This window comes from Phocoena phocoena, chromosome 9 (genome assembly GCF_963924675.1).
Source record: "Phocoena phocoena chromosome 9, mPhoPho1.1, whole genome shotgun sequence".
Classification (NCBI taxonomy): domain Eukaryota; kingdom Metazoa; phylum Chordata; class Mammalia; order Artiodactyla; family Phocoenidae; genus Phocoena; species Phocoena phocoena.
Genome location: NC_089227.1, coordinates 90,810,228 through 90,830,018, shown reverse-complemented (window position 1 = coordinate 90,830,018; position 19,791 = coordinate 90,810,228). Strand labels below are relative to the sequence as shown.

General features: G+C 39.8%; 1 protein-coding gene across 2 annotated transcripts in view; it reads right to left on the bottom strand.

The window, feature by feature from the left end:
• Window positions 1-533: 533 nt before the first annotated feature.
• Window positions 534-19,791, bottom strand: part of AKR1D1 (aldo-keto reductase family 1 member D1) — a 39,286-nt gene continuing 20,028 nt past the window's right edge. The window contains exons 6-9 of one of the 2 annotated variants that reach the window (XM_065884155.1): window positions 7,602-7,711; window positions 6,744-6,909; window positions 3,495-3,577; window positions 534-948 (exon numbers count right to left, since the gene is read on the bottom strand). In XM_065884155.1, coding sequence (XP_065740227.1) covers window positions 906-948; window positions 3,495-3,577; window positions 6,744-6,909; window positions 7,602-7,711 — 402 coding nt within the window. In that variant the 3' untranslated portion in view covers window positions 534-905. The remainder of the gene's footprint in view (window positions 949-3,494; window positions 3,578-6,743; window positions 6,910-7,601; window positions 7,712-19,791) is intronic. The other variant, XM_065884156.1, reaches the window with a different exon arrangement.

Here is a 19,791-nt window from a genome sequence, read left to right as displayed (position 1 = left end):
TAAGTCTAATGATTCTATAAAACCTCTTCTTTCAATATGTTTCCTAAAGCTTCCTTTTTATATGTCTTCTTTTGAAATAATGGTCTGTGGGCTATTTTACAATACAGGGTATGCAGGTTGTCTCAAGCCACTTTGCATAATGGTGGTCATATAATGAATGGGGGCAGGAGTTGCAGGCAGTGTTAGCATAGATCACTAGCTTACTGAAGCTCAGGCCCTTTAAAGCATGCAAGAGAGAACAAGCAATTATCCATCTTTCAAGCTGGATAAAAGCTACACGAACACACATTGGATGGAAACAAACAACAATCAAATCAGTATGGCTTTGTTGACCGCTGTGGTGTTTAATTAGCTCTATAGTAAGACTTTTCTATACTTAGCCCTCTCTCTCTACTCAAGGTGAAGCAAATCACTTCCCTGTTAATAATGCATGTGTGGATCTTACCTTGGCTGTGTCTGTGTTACAGTCAATGGTCCAAACCATCAAGACCACTGCCAGCACACTGGCATGGTCCAGCTCTCCATCCTTGCTGTTGCCCTGTTAACTGCTAAAGAACTCAGACTACCCATGGCAGCAGTATCCGAATTCATGTGTTATTTATCTTCATATGTTGCCTTTGAAGTCTTTTCTAAAGCCTAATATTTTTCTTTCTGAAACCCAGAAGACATTGATTTAATAAAATATTAGCTGATAATTTCCAAGTTATTTCAACAGATTTAAACCTATTTTTTCCCCCCACATAGCTAAGTCAAAGTCACTTACACTACACAAAAGTTAAGTGTGTCTCCATCACCATTTCATCTGAGGATAGTAAAGTCCTTTGATTTCCATAGCTGGAAGAACCACCCAGCCCAAAGTCCTGGCACATATAGAGGGAAAATGTCTGTTGCAGAGCTCTCTGAAGTCAGTATTCATCATGAAATGGGTATTCAGGATGGTCACACCACCTGCCAAAACAATTCCCCCACAGGGAAAAAGTTCACTTCAAATGCTGCATGGCTGTATGTGTTACTAGCATTCTTTGGTAACTTCACCGACCATTCCCTCTTTCTCTTACTCATTCCATTTCTGTTTCGTGCCTATTCTCCTCCCCTGTTTCCCCTTAAGCCAGCACCTTTTACTGAAGCCCCAGATAGAACCCTGGGTGTAAGTGTGGGGTGGGGGGATTGGGAGGAGAAGGCTAGTTGTCTCCATATTAACATTTTCTTAAAACAAAAGCACAGGAGGTGAGCAATACCTGCCTACTTACACACTTTGTCCCAACTTCTTCCTCCTTCTGCTCTCTTGATATAAACCTCCTCCCATTTCAATAAACCACATAAGCATTTCTCTTCAAAACTCTATTATGGGGCTTCCCTGGTGGCGCAGTGGTTGAGAGTCCGCCTGCCAATGCAGGGGACACGGATTCGTGCCCCGGTCCGGGAGGATCCCACATGCCGCGGAGCGGCTGGGCCCGTGAGCCATGGCTGCTGAGCCTGCGCGTCCGGAGCCTGTGCTCCGCAACGGGAGAGGCCACAGCAGTGAGAGGCCCGGGTACCGCAAAAACAAACAAACAAACAAAAAAACTCTATCATGAATCAGTGTCAGTCTCTTCCCAGAGTTTTTACTTGCCCCTATCACGAGGCCTCCTGAGAGTTGAAAGTCTGAGATTTAGAAAGTTGATGACCAGCAAAGTAAGTTTCCATGATGATGATGACAGTGATGATAATGATGAAGCTACCTCTTAAACAGAAATGGTGAAACAGTCTATAAAAGGACTGGAGTGTGTGTGTGCCTGTACTGAAGCACACCTAAGATTTAGTTCTCTGCAAGTACTATGAGCTTTAAATTAAAATATAAAACAAAACCAGAGAAGGCTCTCAAATATCAAGGATCAGCCAGATGAAAAGCAGCAGAACCTTGGCCCAGCATCCCTAAATGATATTTTTTTGATCAATGGGGCCTAATCTTTGTTTCTCCTTGCTGATTTTTCTAGTTATTTCCAGATGTGATGAGTTATTTTCCCAGTGTTGCTAGAATTAGGTATTAAAAATGTCAAAGGTCGGGCTTCCCTGGTGATGCAGTGGTTGAGAATCTGCCTGCCAATGCAGGGGAGATGGGTTGGAGCCCTGGTCCGGGAAGATCTCACATACCATGGAGCAACTAAGCCTGTGTCCCACAACTACTGAGCCTGTGCTCTAGAGCCTGTGAGCCACAATTTCTGAGCCCGCGTGCCACACTACTGAAGTCCGTGCGCCTAGAGCCCGTGCTCCGCAACAAGATAAGCCACTGCAATGAGAAGCCCACGCACCGCAACGAAGAGTAGCCTCTGCTCACCGCAACTAGAGGAAGCCCGCGTGCAGCAACGAGAACCCAACACAGCCATAAAGAAATAAAGAAATAAATAAAATGTCAAACCAAATAATGTCACTAACCAACTTTAAAAAAAAACAAAAACAGCATATTGGAGGATTGGCTATCTCTTACTATTTTTAATTTAATGATATTTATTCAATAGAAATAGTTTATCTTCAAGAGCTGTTAATTAACGTGTAAGGGTTAGTTCTTTGTTTGTGTTTACTTTTATGTTCTTGAGGCTAGGAGGTGCTTCTTGATTTCAAATAGTTTTTCCCCTGGAAAATTCACATTAGAAAGCTGTTTATTAATTCAGAAATTGATTCAGAAATTCAGTGTTAGCACAGTCCGCACTTTCTGACTCATGAAAAATAGTGGGACCAATAAGATAAGCGCCCAAACTATAGAAACCATCTTAACGAGCATTTTCTAAATGCACACTTAAAGAGAAGATTGTAAAAAGAAGAATACTATCCAGGTTATTTCAAGAACTGGAAATATTAATGAAGAATGATTAAGAAGAAAAAATGTGGGTATGTATGAATACAAATATATATGTGTGTATATATACATGAACTATATTCTTTTTTTTTATTTTTAAGGCTCTGTAATATTCAGAGAATAAAGGGTTAGTTCAGTTGATAGTTAAATTTGGCAACACTTCCAAGGAATTTTGCTTGTGGGAAGTCAGACAATAGGTGAAGCCAGAAGCTCCAAATCTTATAGGCAAACATTTGTCTAAAACTCAACCTGGTGCTCTTTCTACTGCACTCTAATGCCTCTCTCCCAGGAATTGTTCTTGTTGACAGCTTTGCTCTAATTTGTGCCCACTTTGATTTCTAAGGAAGAAATAAGTATGTCGTTTGCATATCTGTGCTGCTGTTGTATTAACATAACGAAAACTGTGATTTAATTCTCCTCAATATTTTTTGCCTGTGATGCCTTAACCTAACCAATGGGAATGTCATAAACGTCAGAAATATTCTTTTAAACAAAAATGCAGGTTTGTAGGAAGTTCCTGATTCAGAACATGCTGCCCACTGGCGTTTACCCTTGTGCCTTCCATGGACATGGTCCCGATTCATGAGAGCCTGTTGGTTGACACTTGACAATCCAACATCACTGCACAGAACCTGATTAATGATCCCCCAGAACTCACATGAGCATTTCCACGAAGCGGACATTTTTATTCAGGTCTTCAATGTCCTTCATTTCTTCTTCAGTGAGAGAAAAGTCAAATATCTGAAATAACAGAAACAAAAAAACAGACATTTATAATAGTAGAAGATGGGTCAAGCTTGGGATCAGGGAGTGAGGCCAGCAGTGGGAGCCCTTCAGAGGTTTATGAACATCTCTGCAAATGTCTTAGAGGAGTTGGGCTAGTGCGGGGGGACCACCCCACCCATGTGGAGGTGGAATTCTTTCTGCCCTTTGTCTTTAAGACAATCCTGCTGGGGACATCTTGCAAGAAATTTCAAATGTTCTGAAACAATACGCATTCAGCACATCTCCTAAAAATCTAAAAGTGAAGAATTCTTATTATTTTGGTATAAGATGCTGAACTTTTGATTCTGGACTATGGCCTTTGTGCACTTTTTTTTTTTTAACAATATTCCCTAGTCTGTAAATTTGCTTATGTATTTTTTTTAACTTTTAATTTGCTTTGGTTCATCATATTAATCCTTTCTCTTGTCATTTTTAATGTCTCTTTATCTACCTTTTAATTCTAATTACTTTTTCATTGTTTTTTTTTTAGCTTGTACAGTTTGTACCTTGGTTTTATAATTGTCCTTTATGAACATTTTAATAGTTTATTTTAGCTTATTTATATTTTTAACAATTGGTTTGTTTATAATTTCTCTTATTATTTTATCTTTCTATCCCTTAGCTTTTAATTTAGTAATTTACATGAATAAATTTTTTTTTTTTTTTGCGGTACGCAGGCCTCTCACTGCTGTGGCCTCTCCCGTTGCGGAGCACAGGCTCCGGACGCGCAGGCTCAGTGGCCATGGCTCATGGGCCCAGCCACTCCGCAGCATGTGGGATCTTCCCAGACCGGGGCACGAACCCGTGTCCCCTGCATCGGCAGGCGGACTCTCAACCACTGCGCCACCAGGGAAGCCCTACATGAATAAATTTTAATTGTAAAAGTAATACATGAACATATGCTTTTTGTAAAGAAATGAAACACTACAGAAATACATGGACATGTATGGAGTAAAAAAAACAAAAGTGCCTCTTGATACCCACCACCGCAGTCCTATTCCCCTTCCCACAGATTCCTTCCAAACATTCAACACAGCAACAGCAAAATGCAATTGTATCATATTTCTATTATTCTGCAACTTTATCTCATTCACATAATATGTCTTGGTGATCTTTTCTGTCAAAATATATAGACTGACTTTATTTATTTAACAACTATATCCGTAGTATAGATGTAATACGATTTATTAAGTCATTCCCCCAAGGATTGTTTCCAAGTGGTCTTTTCAGAGCATTCTTTCCTTTGATTATTAATTATCCAAGAATTGGAGTTATGAGATTGTAGAAGGAAATTTATTATAACATAAAAACAGTCATGAATGAACCAGTCACTTATAAAAGAAATCCTTACAAGCTTCCTTTTTCTTTAACACCTTCCCGCACCTAGTAGGACTATTTGTCACATGACCTCACCTCCTTCAGCACAAGAATAGGGATGTAGCCCAGGGGACCAATCAAGGTATCTTTTTCATTAGATACAGTGATTATTATGGGAGTAGCCAATGACCCATAAAAGGACAAGCAGGGATTGACAGAGACAGAAGCCTTTATCTGTGATCATCTTTACTAAATGTGGGTAACAGATTAACCCATATTAATCTGTGTGTGCCACCTTGTGGAGAAAGGGGGTGGGGAGCACTCAATCCTTTTATAAATCATTAGAATACCTGTGTCCAGTCATGTCTGACCTACCCAGGGACTTTCCAGTTATGAGAGCCAATAAATTATGTCTCTTTTTCTTTGGTAAATTTGAATTTCATTCCTTCATGTGGTAGCAAAAAAGCTCTGAAGATAATTGTCTAATATCATGGATGTCTTCCCATGTCAGTACTTATATTTTCACTTTATTATTTAAAAATGGATATAAAAGTACACATACTGTGTGAATTCATTCATTTGAAATTCTAGGAAATGCAAAGTAGCCTATAGGGATAGAAAGAAAATCAATGCTTGCTTGGGATTGGGGACCAGGAGGGATAGATTGTAAAAGGGCATGAAGAGACTATTGGAGGTGCTGGGTATGTTCATTATCTTGATTGTGGTGATGGTTTCATGGGTGCGTACATATGTCAAAACTTTTCCAATTTTATACTTTATGTTCAGTTCATTGCATTTCAATTACACCTCAGTAGAGTTCTGTTAAAAAAGAAAAATAAATAAAAATTCCTATATACTGTTTCATTGTACAAATATATCATAATTTGTTTTACAATATCCTATTGAAAATTGTTTCCAGTTTTTTTTAGCTGATAAAGTATGCTGTAATAAACATCTGTATATGTGTGCATGAATATGCAAATACATCTATGGGAAAAAGATTGTTGGGTCAATGGACATGTATGTTTGAATTTTGATGGATCTGGAAAAATGACATCCTTCTCCAAATCTTACATCAATTTATGTTTCTAATAGTATTACATGAAACTGCCTGTTTTCCCACACACTGTTAACATTCTGATTATTTTCCTATCTGAGGGGATAAATACTATCTCATTTTTATCTTTAATTATGAGTAAGACAAAAAACAACTTACTTTTGAAATTTAAATTATTAACTGATGGGTAACTGACTAACTTTACATGGTACTTTTCTATGGCTGCATTTACCTAGCAGTTTATTCTTTGGAAGTAGCACAGTAAACTAATCACTCCATTGTCTAGTGGCCTCTTTTCTCACCTATAATTTATAATGCTGATTACAGATTACTTATAGAGGAAATAAAGGGGGTTGGCATTTATGAAGTCTAAATGATCCTCTTCAATAATTTCCAAATTTGTCCCCAACTTTTTCCAGAGCCATTAAGAAGGTGGAAAGTTGACTGTTATGAATTTCCAATTTTATACCTTCTATTCCTGCTGTGCTGGTGGGGAAGGGAGTAGATAGTGTCCAGAGTCAATAGGTAAGGAAACAGAAGAAATAAAGGAGCTAGATAGCCTACAAGCAGCAAAGAAATCCCTGAATTACTAGGAATTGTCTCAAATTCAGCTAAAATTAAATCCAGGTATGGGCGGAGGGGGTCGGGGAGCAGGTATAAAATAACATATGAAGGCATTGCAACTTTCTTATTAATCTGAACACAAAATTCTCTCTAAAAAAAAAAAAAATACCCTACTTTTTACATTTCCAGAAGCAGTTCTCTTACTTGAAAGTTTTCTTTGATCCTTTCAGGGTTAAAGCTTTTAGGAATGACAACCACTCCTCGCTGGATGTTGAAACGCAAAACAACTTGAGCTGCTGTCTTATTGTATTTTTTCCCCAGTGAGTTTAGAAGTGCATCCTTTAACAAAGGTGGGGAAGACACATTCACCCTTTAAAAAAAAAATCGAAACATGCATCATATTTAGTCCGAGTAATGAGAACCAGTGGTTTACCAGTTACCCTCCTCCTCTGACCCCCATTCACCTGGTAACCTATCCAGAACACTTCAGGTCACCTGTAACCAACTTCTCTGAGTGCAGAGTATTCAGAAAACTTGCTCTTAGTATGGGAAGATCAAGACAGGCAGATTCACAGAGCTGCCTCTTCCAGACGGTAAATAATATTGCTTTGATGGATCTTATAGAGAGAATGGGGTTGGAAGTAGGCACAGAGGGGAAGGCAAGAAGACTGAAGTAGAAGAAACAAAGGCACGACTCTTGGAATCATCTTAGAGTAGAAAAATTTCTACTTAAGTCTGTGGAATGCATCACAGTAGAAGTGTTGCCACTGAATACAGAGATTTAAAACATTCAAAAATTTCGGAATATGGCCATAGAGACTCTTTGTCAAATAATAAGGTCCTGGTAGGCACTTCCACAGGTAGAGTCTAATCAATTATTACAACACCTCAGTGAGGAAGGTTGTGTTAGCTCTAATTTGCATACGTGGAGAATGACTTGAAGAAATTACTTCCTTAAGATCAAACAGCTGAATAGAGTCATTTCAGTCAAGTAATTTACATTAGCCTCATACTCTACACCAAGGAAATATACTTCCTGAGGAGACAGACAGCATTACTTACCAGGATGGATTCCTAGAGGTCCCCAAAGGGCTGTATGCAATAATGACAATGTCATGTTGTTGGCAAAATTTCAAGAGTTTTGGCTGGGTGAAATATGGATGGCATTCAACCTATGTGGTTGCATTGGAGAGCAGAGCACAAAATTAAGGGCTTTTGGATGAATGCAATTTTATATAGTTTGTAAAAAGTTCTTCAATAAAATCGATTGAAAAGTATTCTGGATAGCAAGGCAAATCTTAAATATTTTTCCCAACAAGGAAGTTTACATTGTTTATATATCGGTGAGATGCATTAAAACAAGGTTAGTGAGGTCACCATCTGTGGGTTAATCCTAAAATAATTGGGGGACAAATTCAATTTTTACAGCTATCAGTTTAAAACTTTAAGTGAACAGATTCAATTATTTATAGTAAATATTCTAGCAAATACAATTTTCCATAACAAACACGCAGTCTCAAGGTTCACATTACAGTCTTGGTAAATAGAAGTGACGTGTTGCAGAAGCCCTCTGTCCCTCACTATCAAACATCTAAGAATATTTTCACAAGAGGTAGAGTGTGTATAAAACTAAATTTACAGATGAATTTTGTCTTCTTGGTGGAGAGTTCTTTACCCCAAGTGTAGGCCTAGTTTCATTTTCTGTATCTTACTGACAGGATTCCTGCACTAAAAACACATGTGTCAACAAAAGTTCTTCTCAAAGTTTCTTCTTAAACACTATGGTAGTTTTTGACCTACGTGTTTGCTTTCTTTTTAATTAAAATCAACCAAGTCTTAATTAAAATATTTTAAGTATATAATTATTATTTTCACTATCTAAAGTATTAAATACTTGACGTTACATTTCTAGAAGGCACAAGAAAATGCTATTGATGAAGTGGAAAGGTAAACTGGAACTCTTAGAGGTGGGTCTTCTTTCCTTTTCCTAATTTGATAAACTTTCTTTTTCCCCCTTGTCAGTTTCTCCCATTTCTTCTTTTTCCCCTGCTCCCTCATAATCTTGATCCCTCCTTTTCCCTAAGACACTTTTGTTTTCTCCCCAACTTGGGAACATTTCTTAATTCTAAAAAGTGACACAGGGGGGGACCTTGAAGATGGCGGAAGAGTAAGACGCGGAGATCGCCTTCCTCCCCACGGATACACCAGAAATACATCCACACGTGGAACAACTCCTACAGAACTCCTACTGAAGGCTGGCAGAAGACCTCAGACCTCCCAAAAGGCAAGAAACTCCCCACGTAACTGGGTAGGGCAAAAGAAAAAACAGAGACAAAAGAATAAGGACGGCACCTGCACCAGTGGGAGGGAGCTGTGAAGGAGGAAAAGTTTCCACACACTAGGAAGCCCCTCCGCGGGCGGAGACTGCGGGAGGCAGAGGGGGCAGTTTCGGGACCGTGGAGTAGTGCACAGCGGCGGGTGCGGAGGGCAAAGCGGGGAGATTCCTGCACAGACGATCGGTGCCGACCAGCACTCACCAACCCGAGAGGCTTGCTGCTCACCCACCGGGGCGGGCGGGGCTGCGAGCTGAGGCTCGGGTTTTGGTTTTGGACGGAGCTCAGGGAGAGGACTGGGGTTGGCGGCTTGAACATAGCCTGAAGGGGTTAGTGCACCACGACTAGCCGGGAGGGAGTTCGGGGAAAAGCCTGCACCGGCCGAAGAGGCAAGAGACTTTTTCTTCCCTCTTTGTTTCCTGGTGCGCGAGGAGAGGGGTTTAAGAGCGCTGCTTAAAGGAACTCCAGAGACGGGCGCGAGCCGCGGCTAAAAGCGCAAACCCCCGAGACGGGCGCGAGCCGCGGCTGAAAGCGCAAACCCCAGAGACGGGCGCGAGCCGCGGCTAAAACCGCGGAGCCCAGAGACGGGCGGGAGACGCTAAGGCTGCTGCTGCCGCCACCAAGGGGCCTGTGTGCGAGCACAGGTCACTCTCCACACCCCTCTTCCGCGGAGCCTGTGCAGCCCGCCACTGCCAGGTTCCCGGGATCCAGGGACAACTTCCCCGGGACAGCGCACGGCGGGCCTCAGGCTGGCGCAACGTCACGCCGGCCTCTGCCACAACGTCACGCTGCCTCTGCCGCCGCAGGCCGGCCCCGCACGCAGTGCCCCTCCTTCCCCCATCCCCCAACCCCCGGCCTGAGTGAGCCGGAGGCCCCGAATCAGCGGCTCCTTTAACCCCGTCCTGTCTGAGCGAAAAAACAGACGCCCTCCAGCGACCTACACGCAGAGGCAGGGCCAAATCCAAAGCTGAGCTCCTGTGAGCTGTGAGAACAAAGAAGAGAAAGGGAAATCTCTCCCAGCAGCCACAGAAGCAGCGGATTAAAGCTCCACAATCAACTTGATATACCCTGCATCTGTGGAATACCTGAATAGACAAGGAATGATCCCAAATTGAAGAGGTGGAATTTAGGAGCGAGATCTATGATTTTTTTCCCTTTTCCTCTTTTTGTGAATGTGTACGTGTATGCTTCTGTGTGACATCTAGTCTGTATACTCTAGCTTCCACCATTTGTCCTAGGGCTCTATCCGTCCATGACTTTTTTTTAAAAATTCCTTTTCTTAATAATTAAGTTTAATTGTAATAACTTTATTATACTTTACCTTCGTTCTTTCTTTCCTTCCTTCCCTCCCTCCTTTAGACAACGAATCACCCCAAATTGAGGAGGTGGTCTCAGGGAGCAGGATTTATGATTTTTCCCCCTTTACCTCTTTTTGTGAAGGTGTATGTGTATGCTTCTGTGTAAGATTTTCTCTGTATAGCTTTGCTTCCAACATTTGTCCTAAGGTTCTATCCATCCCTTTTTTTTTTTCTAAATATTTTTTAATTCAATAACTATATTATACTTTATTTTATTTTTACTGTATCATCTTTCTTTCTGTCTTTTTTTTCCTTCTTTCCCTCCTTCCTTCCTTCCTCCCTCCCTCCCTCCCTCCTTTCTTTCCTTCTTTGCTTCTTTCTTCCTTCCTTCCTTTCCTCCTTTCCCTCTTTCTTTACTCATACTTCTACTAATTCTCCCTACTTTTTCTCCCTTTTATTCTGAGCTGTGTGGATGAAAGGCTCTTGGTGCTCCAGCCAGGAGTCAGGGCTCTGCCTCTGAGGTAGGAGAGCCAACTTCAGGACACTGGTCAACAAGAGACCTCCCAGCTCCACATAATATTAAACGGTGGAAATATCCCAGAGACCTCCATCTTAACACCAGCACCCAGCTTCACTCAACAACCAGCAAGCCACAGTGCTGGACAACCTATGCCAAACAACTAGCAAAACAGGAACACAACCCCACCCATTAGCAGAGAGGCTGCCTAAAATCATAATAAGGCCACAGACACCCCAAAACACACCACCAGACGTGAACCTGCCCACTAGAGAGACAAGATCCAGCCTCATCCAGCACAACACAGGCACTAGTCCCCTCCACCAGGAAGCCTACACAACCCACTGAAACAACCTTAGCCACTGGAGACAGACATCAAAAACAACGGGAACTACGAACCTGCAGCCTGCAAAAAGGAGACCCCAAACACAGTAAGCAAAATGAGAAGACAGAAAAACACACAGCAGATGAAGGAGCAAGATAAAAACCCACCAGACCTAACAAATGAAGAGGAAATAGGCAATCTACCTGAAAAAGAATTCAGAATAATGATAGTAAGGATGATCCTAAATCTTGGAAGTAGAATGGACAAAATGCAAGAAACAGTTAACAAGGACCTACAAGAACTAAAGATGAAACAAGCAACAATGAACAATGCAATAAATGAAATTAAAATCACTCTAGATAGGATCAATAGCAGAATAACTGAGGCAGAAGAACGGATAAGTGACCTGGAAGATAAAGTAGTGGAAATAACTACTGCAGAGCAGAATAAAGAAAAAAGAATGAAAAGAACTGAGGACAGTCTCAGAGACCTCTGGGACAACATGAAACGCACCAACATTCGAATTATAGGGGTTCCAGAAGAAGAAGAAAGAAAGAAAGGGACTGAGAAAATATTTGAAGAGATTATAGTTGAAAACTTCCCTAATATGGGAAAGGAAATAGTTAATCAAGTCCAGGAAGCACAGAGGGTCCCATACAGGATAAATACAAGGAGAAACACGCCAAGACACATATTAATCAAACTGTCAAAAATTAAATACAAAGAAAGCATATTAAAAGCAGCAAGGGAAAAACAACAAATAACACACAAGGGAATCCCCATAAGGTTAACAGCTGATCTCTCAGCAGAAACCCTACAAGCCAGAAGGGAGTGGCAGGACATACTGAAAGTGATGAAGGAGAATAGCCTGAAACCAAGACTACTCTACCCAGCAAGGATCTCATTCACATTTGATGGAGAAATTAAAACCTTTACAGACAAGCAAAAGCTGAGAGAGTTCAGCACCACCAAACCAGCTTTACAACAAATGCTAAAGGAACTTCTCTAGACACGAAACACAAGAGAAGGAAATGACCTATAGTAGCGAACCCAAAACAATATATAAAATGGAAATAGGAACATACATATCGATAATTACCTTAAATGTAAATGGACTAAATGCTCCCACCAAAAGACACAGATTGGCTGAATGGATACAAAAACAAGACCCTTATATATGCTGTCTACAAGAGACCCACTTCAGAACTAGAGACACATACAGACTGAAAGTAAGGGGATGGAAAAAGATATTCCATGCAAATGGAAACCAAAAGAAAGCTGGAGTAGCAATTCTCATATCAGACAAAATAGACTTTAAAATAAGGACTATTAAAAGGGACAAAGAAGGACACTACATAATGATCAAGGGATCGATCCAAGAAGAAGATATAACAATTGTAAATATTTATGCACCCAACATAGGAGCACCTCAATACATAAGGCAAATACTAACAACCATAAAAGGGGAGATCAACAGTAACACATTCATAGTAGGGGACTTTAACACCCCACTTTCACCCATGGACAGATCATCCAAAATGAAAATAAATAAGGAAACACAAGCTTTAAATGATACACTAAACAAGATGGACTTAATTGATATTTATAGGACACTCCATCCAAAAACAACAGAATACACATTTTTCTCAAGTGCTCATGGAACATTCTCCAGGATAGATCATATCTTGGGTCACAAATCAAGCCTTGGTAAATTTAAGAAAACTGAAATTGTATCAAGTATCTTTTCCGACCACAACGCCATGAGACTAGATATCAATTACAGGAAAAGATCTGTAAAAAATACAAACACATGGAGGCTAAACAATACACTACTTAATAATGAAGTGATCACTGAAGAAATCAAAGAGGAAATAAAAAAATACCTAGAAACAAATGACAATGGAGACACAACGACCCAAAACCTATGGGATGCAGCAAAAGCAGTCCTAAGGGGGAAGTTTATAGCAATACAAGCCCACCTTAAGAAGCAGGAAACATCTCGAATAAACAACCTAACCTTGCACCTCAAGCAATTAGAGAAAGAAGAACAAAAAACCCCCAAAGCTAGCAGAAGGAAAGAAATCATAAAAATCAGATCAGAAATAAATGAAAAAGAAATGAAGGAAACAATAGCAAAGATCAATAAAACTAAAAGCTGGTTCTTTGAGAAGATAAACAAAATAGATAAACCACTAGCCAGACTCATCAAGAAAAAAAGGGAGAAGACTCAAATCAATAGAATTAGAAATGAAAAAGGAGAAGTAACAACTGACACTGCAGAAATAAAAAAAATCATGAGAGATTACTACAAGCAACTCTATGCCAATAAAATGGACAATCTGGAAGAAATGGACAAATTCTTAGAAATGCACAACCTGCCAAGACTGAATCAGGAAGAAATAGAAAATATGAACAGACCAATCACAAGCACTGAAATTGAAACTGTGATTAAAAACCTTCCAACAAACAAAAGCCCAGGACCAGATGGCTTCACAGGTGAATTCTATCAAACGTTTAGAGAAGAGCTAACACCTATCCTTCTCAAACTCTTCCAAAATATAGCAGAGGGAGGAACACTCCCAAATTCCTTCTACGAAGCCACCATCACCTTGATACCAAAACCAGACAAGGATGTCACAAAGAAAGAAAACTACAGGCCAATATCACTGATGAACATAGATGCAAAAATCCTCAACAAAATACTAGCAAACAGAATCCAACAGCACATTAAAAGGATCATACACCATGATCAAGTGGGGTTTATTCCAGGAATGCAAGGATTCTTCAATATACGCAAATCTATCAATGTGATAAACCATATTAACAAATTGAAGGAGAAAAACCATATGATCATCTCAATAGATGCAGAGAAAGCTTTCGACAAAATTCAACACCCATTTATGATAAAAACCCTCCAGAAAGTAGGCATAGAGGGAACTTTCCTAAACATAATAAAAGCCATATATGACAAGCCCACAGCAAACATCATCCTCAATGGTGAAAAACTGAAAGCATTTCCACTAAGATCAGGAACAAGACAAGGTTGCCCACTCTCACCACTCTTATTCAACATAGTTTTGGAAGTTTTAGCCACAGCAATCAGAGAAGAAAAGGAAATAAAAGGAATCCAAATCGGAAAAGAAGAAGTAAAGCTGTCACTGTTTGCAGATGACATGATACTATACATAGAGAATCCTAAAGATGCTACCAGAAAACTACTAGAGCTAATCAATGAATTTGGTAAAGTAGCAGGATACAAAATTAATGCACAGAAATCTCTGGCATTCCTATATACTAATGATGAAAAATCTGAAAGTGAAATCAAGAAAACACTCCCATTTACCATTGCAACAAAAAGAATAAAATATCTAGGAATAAACCTACCTAAGGATACGAAAGACCTGTATGCAGAAAATTATAAGACACTGATGAAAGAAATTAAAGATGATACAAATAGATGGAGAGATATACCATGTTCTTGGATGGGAAGAATCAACATTGTGAAAATGACTCTACTACCCAAAGCAATCTACAGATTCAATGCAATCCCTATCAAACTACCACTGGCATTTTTCACAGAACTAGAACAAAAAATTTCGCAATTTGTATGGAAACACAAAAGACCCCGAATAGCCAAAGCAATCTTTAGAACGAAAAAAGGAGCTGGAGGAATAAGGCTCCCTGACTTCAGACTATATTACAAAGCAACAGTAATCAAGACAGTATGGTACTGGCACAAAAACAGAAAGATAGATCAGTGGAACAGGATAGAAAGCCCAGAGATAAACCCACGCACATATGGACACCTCATCTTTGATAAAGGAGGCAGGAATGTACAGTGGAGAAAGGACAGCCTCTTCAATAAATGGTGCTGGGAAAACTGGACAGGTACATGTAAAAGTACGAGATTAGATCACTCCCTAACACCATACACAAAAATAAGCTCAAAATGGATTAAAGACCTAAATGTAAGGCCAGAAACTATCAAACTCTTAGAAGAAAACATAGGAAGAACACTCTATGACATAAATCACAGCAAGATCCTTTCTGACCCACCTCCTAGAGTAATGGAAATAAAAACAAAAATAAACAAATGGGACCTAATGAAACTTCAAAGCTTTTGCACAGCAAAGGAAACGATAACCAAGACCAAAAGACAACCCTCAGAATGGGAGAAAACATTTGCAAATGAAGCAACTGACAAAGGATTAATCTCCAAAATTTACAAGCAGCTCATGCAGCTCAATAACAAAAAAACAAACAACCCCATCCAAAAATGGGCAGAAGACCTAAATAGACATTTCTCCAAAGAAGATATACAGAATGCCAACAAACACATGAAAGAATGCTCAACATCATTAATCATTAGAGAAATGCAAATCAAAACTACAATGAGATATCATCTCACACCAGTCAGAATGGACATCATCAAAAAATCAAGAAACAATAAATGCTGGAGAGGGTGTGGAGAAAAGGGGACACTCTTGCACTGCTGGTGGGAATGTGAATTGGTTCAGCCACTGTGGAGAACAGTATGGAGGTTCCTTAAAAAACTACAAATAGAATTACCATATGACCCAGCAATCCCACTACTTGGCATATACCCTGAGAAAACCAAAATTCAAAGAGAGTCATGTACCAAAATGTTCATTGCAGCTCTATTTACAATAGCCAGGACATGGAAACAACCTAAGCGCCCATCATCGGATGAATGGATAAAGAAGATGTGGCACATATACACAATGGAATATTACTCAGCCTTAAAAAGAAATGAAATTGAGCTATTTGTAATGAGATGGATAGACCTAGAATCTGTCATACAGAGTGAAGTAAGTCAGAAAGAAAAAGACAAATACCGTATGCTAACACATATATATGGAATTTAAGGGAAAAAAATGTCATGAAGAACCTAGGGGTAAGATAGGAATAAAGACGCAGACCTACTGGAGAACGGACTTAAGGATATGGGGAGGGGGAAGGGTGAGTTTTGACAGGGCGAGAGAGAGTCATGGACATATACACACTAACAAACGTAGTAAGGTAGATAGCTGGGGGGAAGCAGCCGCAAGGCACAGGGATATTAGCTCGGTGCTTTGGAACAGCCTGGAAGGGTGGGATGGGGAGAGTGGGAGGGAGGGAGACGCAAGAGGGAAGACATATGGGAACATATGTATATGTATAACTGATTCACTTTGTTATAAAGCAGAAACTAACACACCATTGTAAAGCAATTATACCCCAATAAAGATGTTTAAAAAAAAAAAAGTGACACACAGTGTCCATAGTACAGTAGTCCCTAGGTATTCACGTAGGATTGGTTCCAGGACACACACCCCCACCCCAGCAAACACCAAAATCCGGAGATGCTCAAGTCCATTCTATGAAATGGTGTAGTACAGTGGGCCCTCTATATTTGCGGGTTCTGCATCCATGGATATGGAGGGTGGACTGTATTTCTTTCCCTTACCCTCTCCCACTCCTAGCATTACTCTCCCCCTTTGGTCTCTTTCTCATTTTCTATCTTATTGGTACACTAATCTTTTCAGACAATTTTTTTTTTTATCATGTCACGTCATCGCTTAAAGACTAAGTGTGAATTCCTTACTTTCATGCCTGCCTGCTTGCACCAAACACATTTAATTTACCCCACAGGGACTCCTTTCTAATCAGCTGGAGTGCTGTTATGGTCTCTGGCCTAAATGTGTGTATGCACATGTGTATATAGCATGTGCATTTACCTATATACATATATATGTGTGTGTATTTGTGTGTGTATATATATATATATATATAAATATAAAAAACAAAATGTATACATAAAAAGGCTAATACAATTAAAAAATAAAACAAACAGGTATGTGAATATCCATTCTGTGAACAAATTCGGGAGTTTACAGAAAGTTGCATTGGGCAACATACTAGAAACCCATACTCAACAAAAATTTGAGTTAATGTAATATAAACTCAAATATATAATATAATATGTAATATAACAAAGATCTTTGCATAGATAGTTTTTTGATTAAAAACTTGAGGGCATATGGCTAAAGGACCACTCAGTGAAGGAAATTCTAGGGATGGAGGTGAGGGTGGGGGTGGGAGTGGGTAAGCTAACATGACCCAAGTGCATATGGCCTCAGAGAGTCACATTCCTTCTCTTCAGAGCATCTGTCTCAGTTTCCAATTACATATAACTTTCCTGACTCCATTAATGTATGATCCACGCGAGCAAGGACTATATCTGTCTTTGGTCACTTTTGCATGCCTAGAACCTAGCACAGTGCCTGGCATAAGGCAGGTGCTTGATGACCATTTGTTGAATGAGTGAAAACAAGAGTTATACAGCGAGGACGAAGCCAGAATCTTAGGAAACATCACTCTCGATGCTGCAGACTGTTGGAGGCTGGGCTTCGTATGGGGTACAGCTGGTAATTTCTGGTTGGGACCGGATGCTCAGTTTAAGGTAGAGGGTGGTGATGATTCCTGATGTTGCAGGGCCTTGATGTCATCCTTATTTCTAAGGAGAAGGGTACCTCAGCACACTTGCCTTCCTTCTTTGCTAGGGACTGCTTAGAGCCCTTTGTGAATGAGCCAGTGGAACTGCAGTATTTACTTTTCCTTGTTTGCTATGTAAAACTGATGTAAGTTGTCAGCGTCTTGGTGTGTCCGGGGTTTTACAACACCCTTTGGTAATGCTGTAGTTTTAGATATCAAAATCTCACAGGGTGAAGTTAAGAAGCGGGACAGAATCCATGAAGGAAAATAGCAAAAGTCCTTTCATTAATTAACCCAACCTCTTCTGTCTTTCCATGAAAAACTGCATTGAATTTTCATTTCATTAATGAAGTCACTCAACAACAATTTACTAATTTCTGTGTCAGGACACCTGTGAGTTAGGCATGGTGAATAGGATCAGGAAAAACTGAAGAATGTGGAAAGTTTCCTTACTCCTTCCCTTCTTTCCTTCCCTCCGTCCCTCCTTACCTCCCTTCTTTCCTTCGTTCCTAGAGTTAGGTGTTGGAACTTTGTATGAAATTAAATGGCTTGAGATAGATCCACAGTCCCCTTTGAACTGGGCTGGGAGAGCACTGTATGACGCTAGGAAGGCTTTCAGACAGTATAAGCCAGGGGCGGAGCCTGGAGGGACATTGCTTCAGACGGACATCATAGGGAGTACTAAGGAATCTTGGATTGCTCAAGCTCTGAGAACGAGTATAGAGTGAGGTTATATTCTATGTCAATTTGTTCACGAAGTCAATGAAAAATATAAAATTTTGCAAATTTTACGTTAGATTTAGTCTAATGGGAAAATTAGTTTTGAAATACGTGAATTTTGAATCAGGCAAGCCTTCAGGTATCTATCCCTTGCACATGAAATGTGTCCACTCTGTCTAATGCCCAAAATTTGCTCACCGTATTCCTGGGTTGAAAGCTGCTCATTTTGTATCTCTGGAGTAGAGATGGTCTTACCAGGGCATAGGGTCATGGCTGGTGGCTGGGAGACCTGCAGTTTGACCTTGCCAGCTCTAGAGTTTTGACATATTCTGCTTTCAGACACAACAGGACACATGAATAGGTTCAGGCTATGATCTTCCAACAAGCCTTGATTCTTTTTCAGGGTATATTTGTGAAGCTGATCGACATTCTTGTGCCAACAGATCAGGGTATTTCCTCCTTGGCATGAGGAAACACACTGTCGAATTTTCACTATTTTTCATTCTCAGGTCGAAAATCACCATCTGTCTCTGTGCATTTGTAAGAAGAAAGCTGCTTGTCACTTCAACATTTTTAGAACAAAATATTGTTCTTAGGGGTGCAGGAAGGAGATGTGAAGGATATGCTGGGTAGGGGATTGGTTAGGAATAAAGGGATGGATTGAGATCAATGAGGAAGGCAAAGGTTGTTGCTCTCTGTTCCTGAGAGCGTATGATATAGCGCTAGCTGCGGTATCAGTTCGGAAGTGGTACTTCTAAATATGGCAACACTTCTATTTAGCTGTGGGCTACTGTCATGATGTAGGTAATTCATTTTTTCTGTTATGAATCCTTTTGAGTTTCTAATAACAATGAATTCAACAAACAAGTCCACCATAATCCAAGTTTGTGAATATTTACCAGTTCCAAGAGCATTTTTTAGTGCAGCTTCTTAATGTTTTATGAAGTAGGGGGAAGAGGATGTCATATCCCCATTTAACAATAATATTTTGTTGTGATTACAAGAGTAATATATGCTCACTGCAGAAGACTTGAAATACAGAAAAGCATAAAGAAGAAAACAGAATTTACTTGTAAAATTCACAGCCAGAGATAGCCACGGTTAGCATTTTGACATATTTCTTTCCAATATTTGCACTTTTAAAATAATATAATCGCCTTCATACTATATTATGTTTTGTATCCTGGTCTTTCCATTTAATATCGTGGCCATTTCTATTTTCCTCAAGAGTGATTCAAGAACATTTTTTGTTAAGATTTCACATATTATAAATGTTTCAAAGTTTATGTAAACATTCCCTGAATTTTTCATATTTATGTTGTTTCCTTTTTGGTGTTTTTTTTTTTTTTTTTTTGCCATGATAAACAGTGTTGCGACAAACATACACATAAAGTGCTGTGACAAACACACATATGGGTGTTCTGATTTTTTTTCACAAGGATGGATTCCTAGAAATCGAAAACTGAACACTTTTTAAGGCTCTTGCTACCTATTGCAAAATTGCTTTTCAGGAAGGTTGAACCAATTTGCATTTGCCAGCACTCCATCACTTGCTTACATGGAA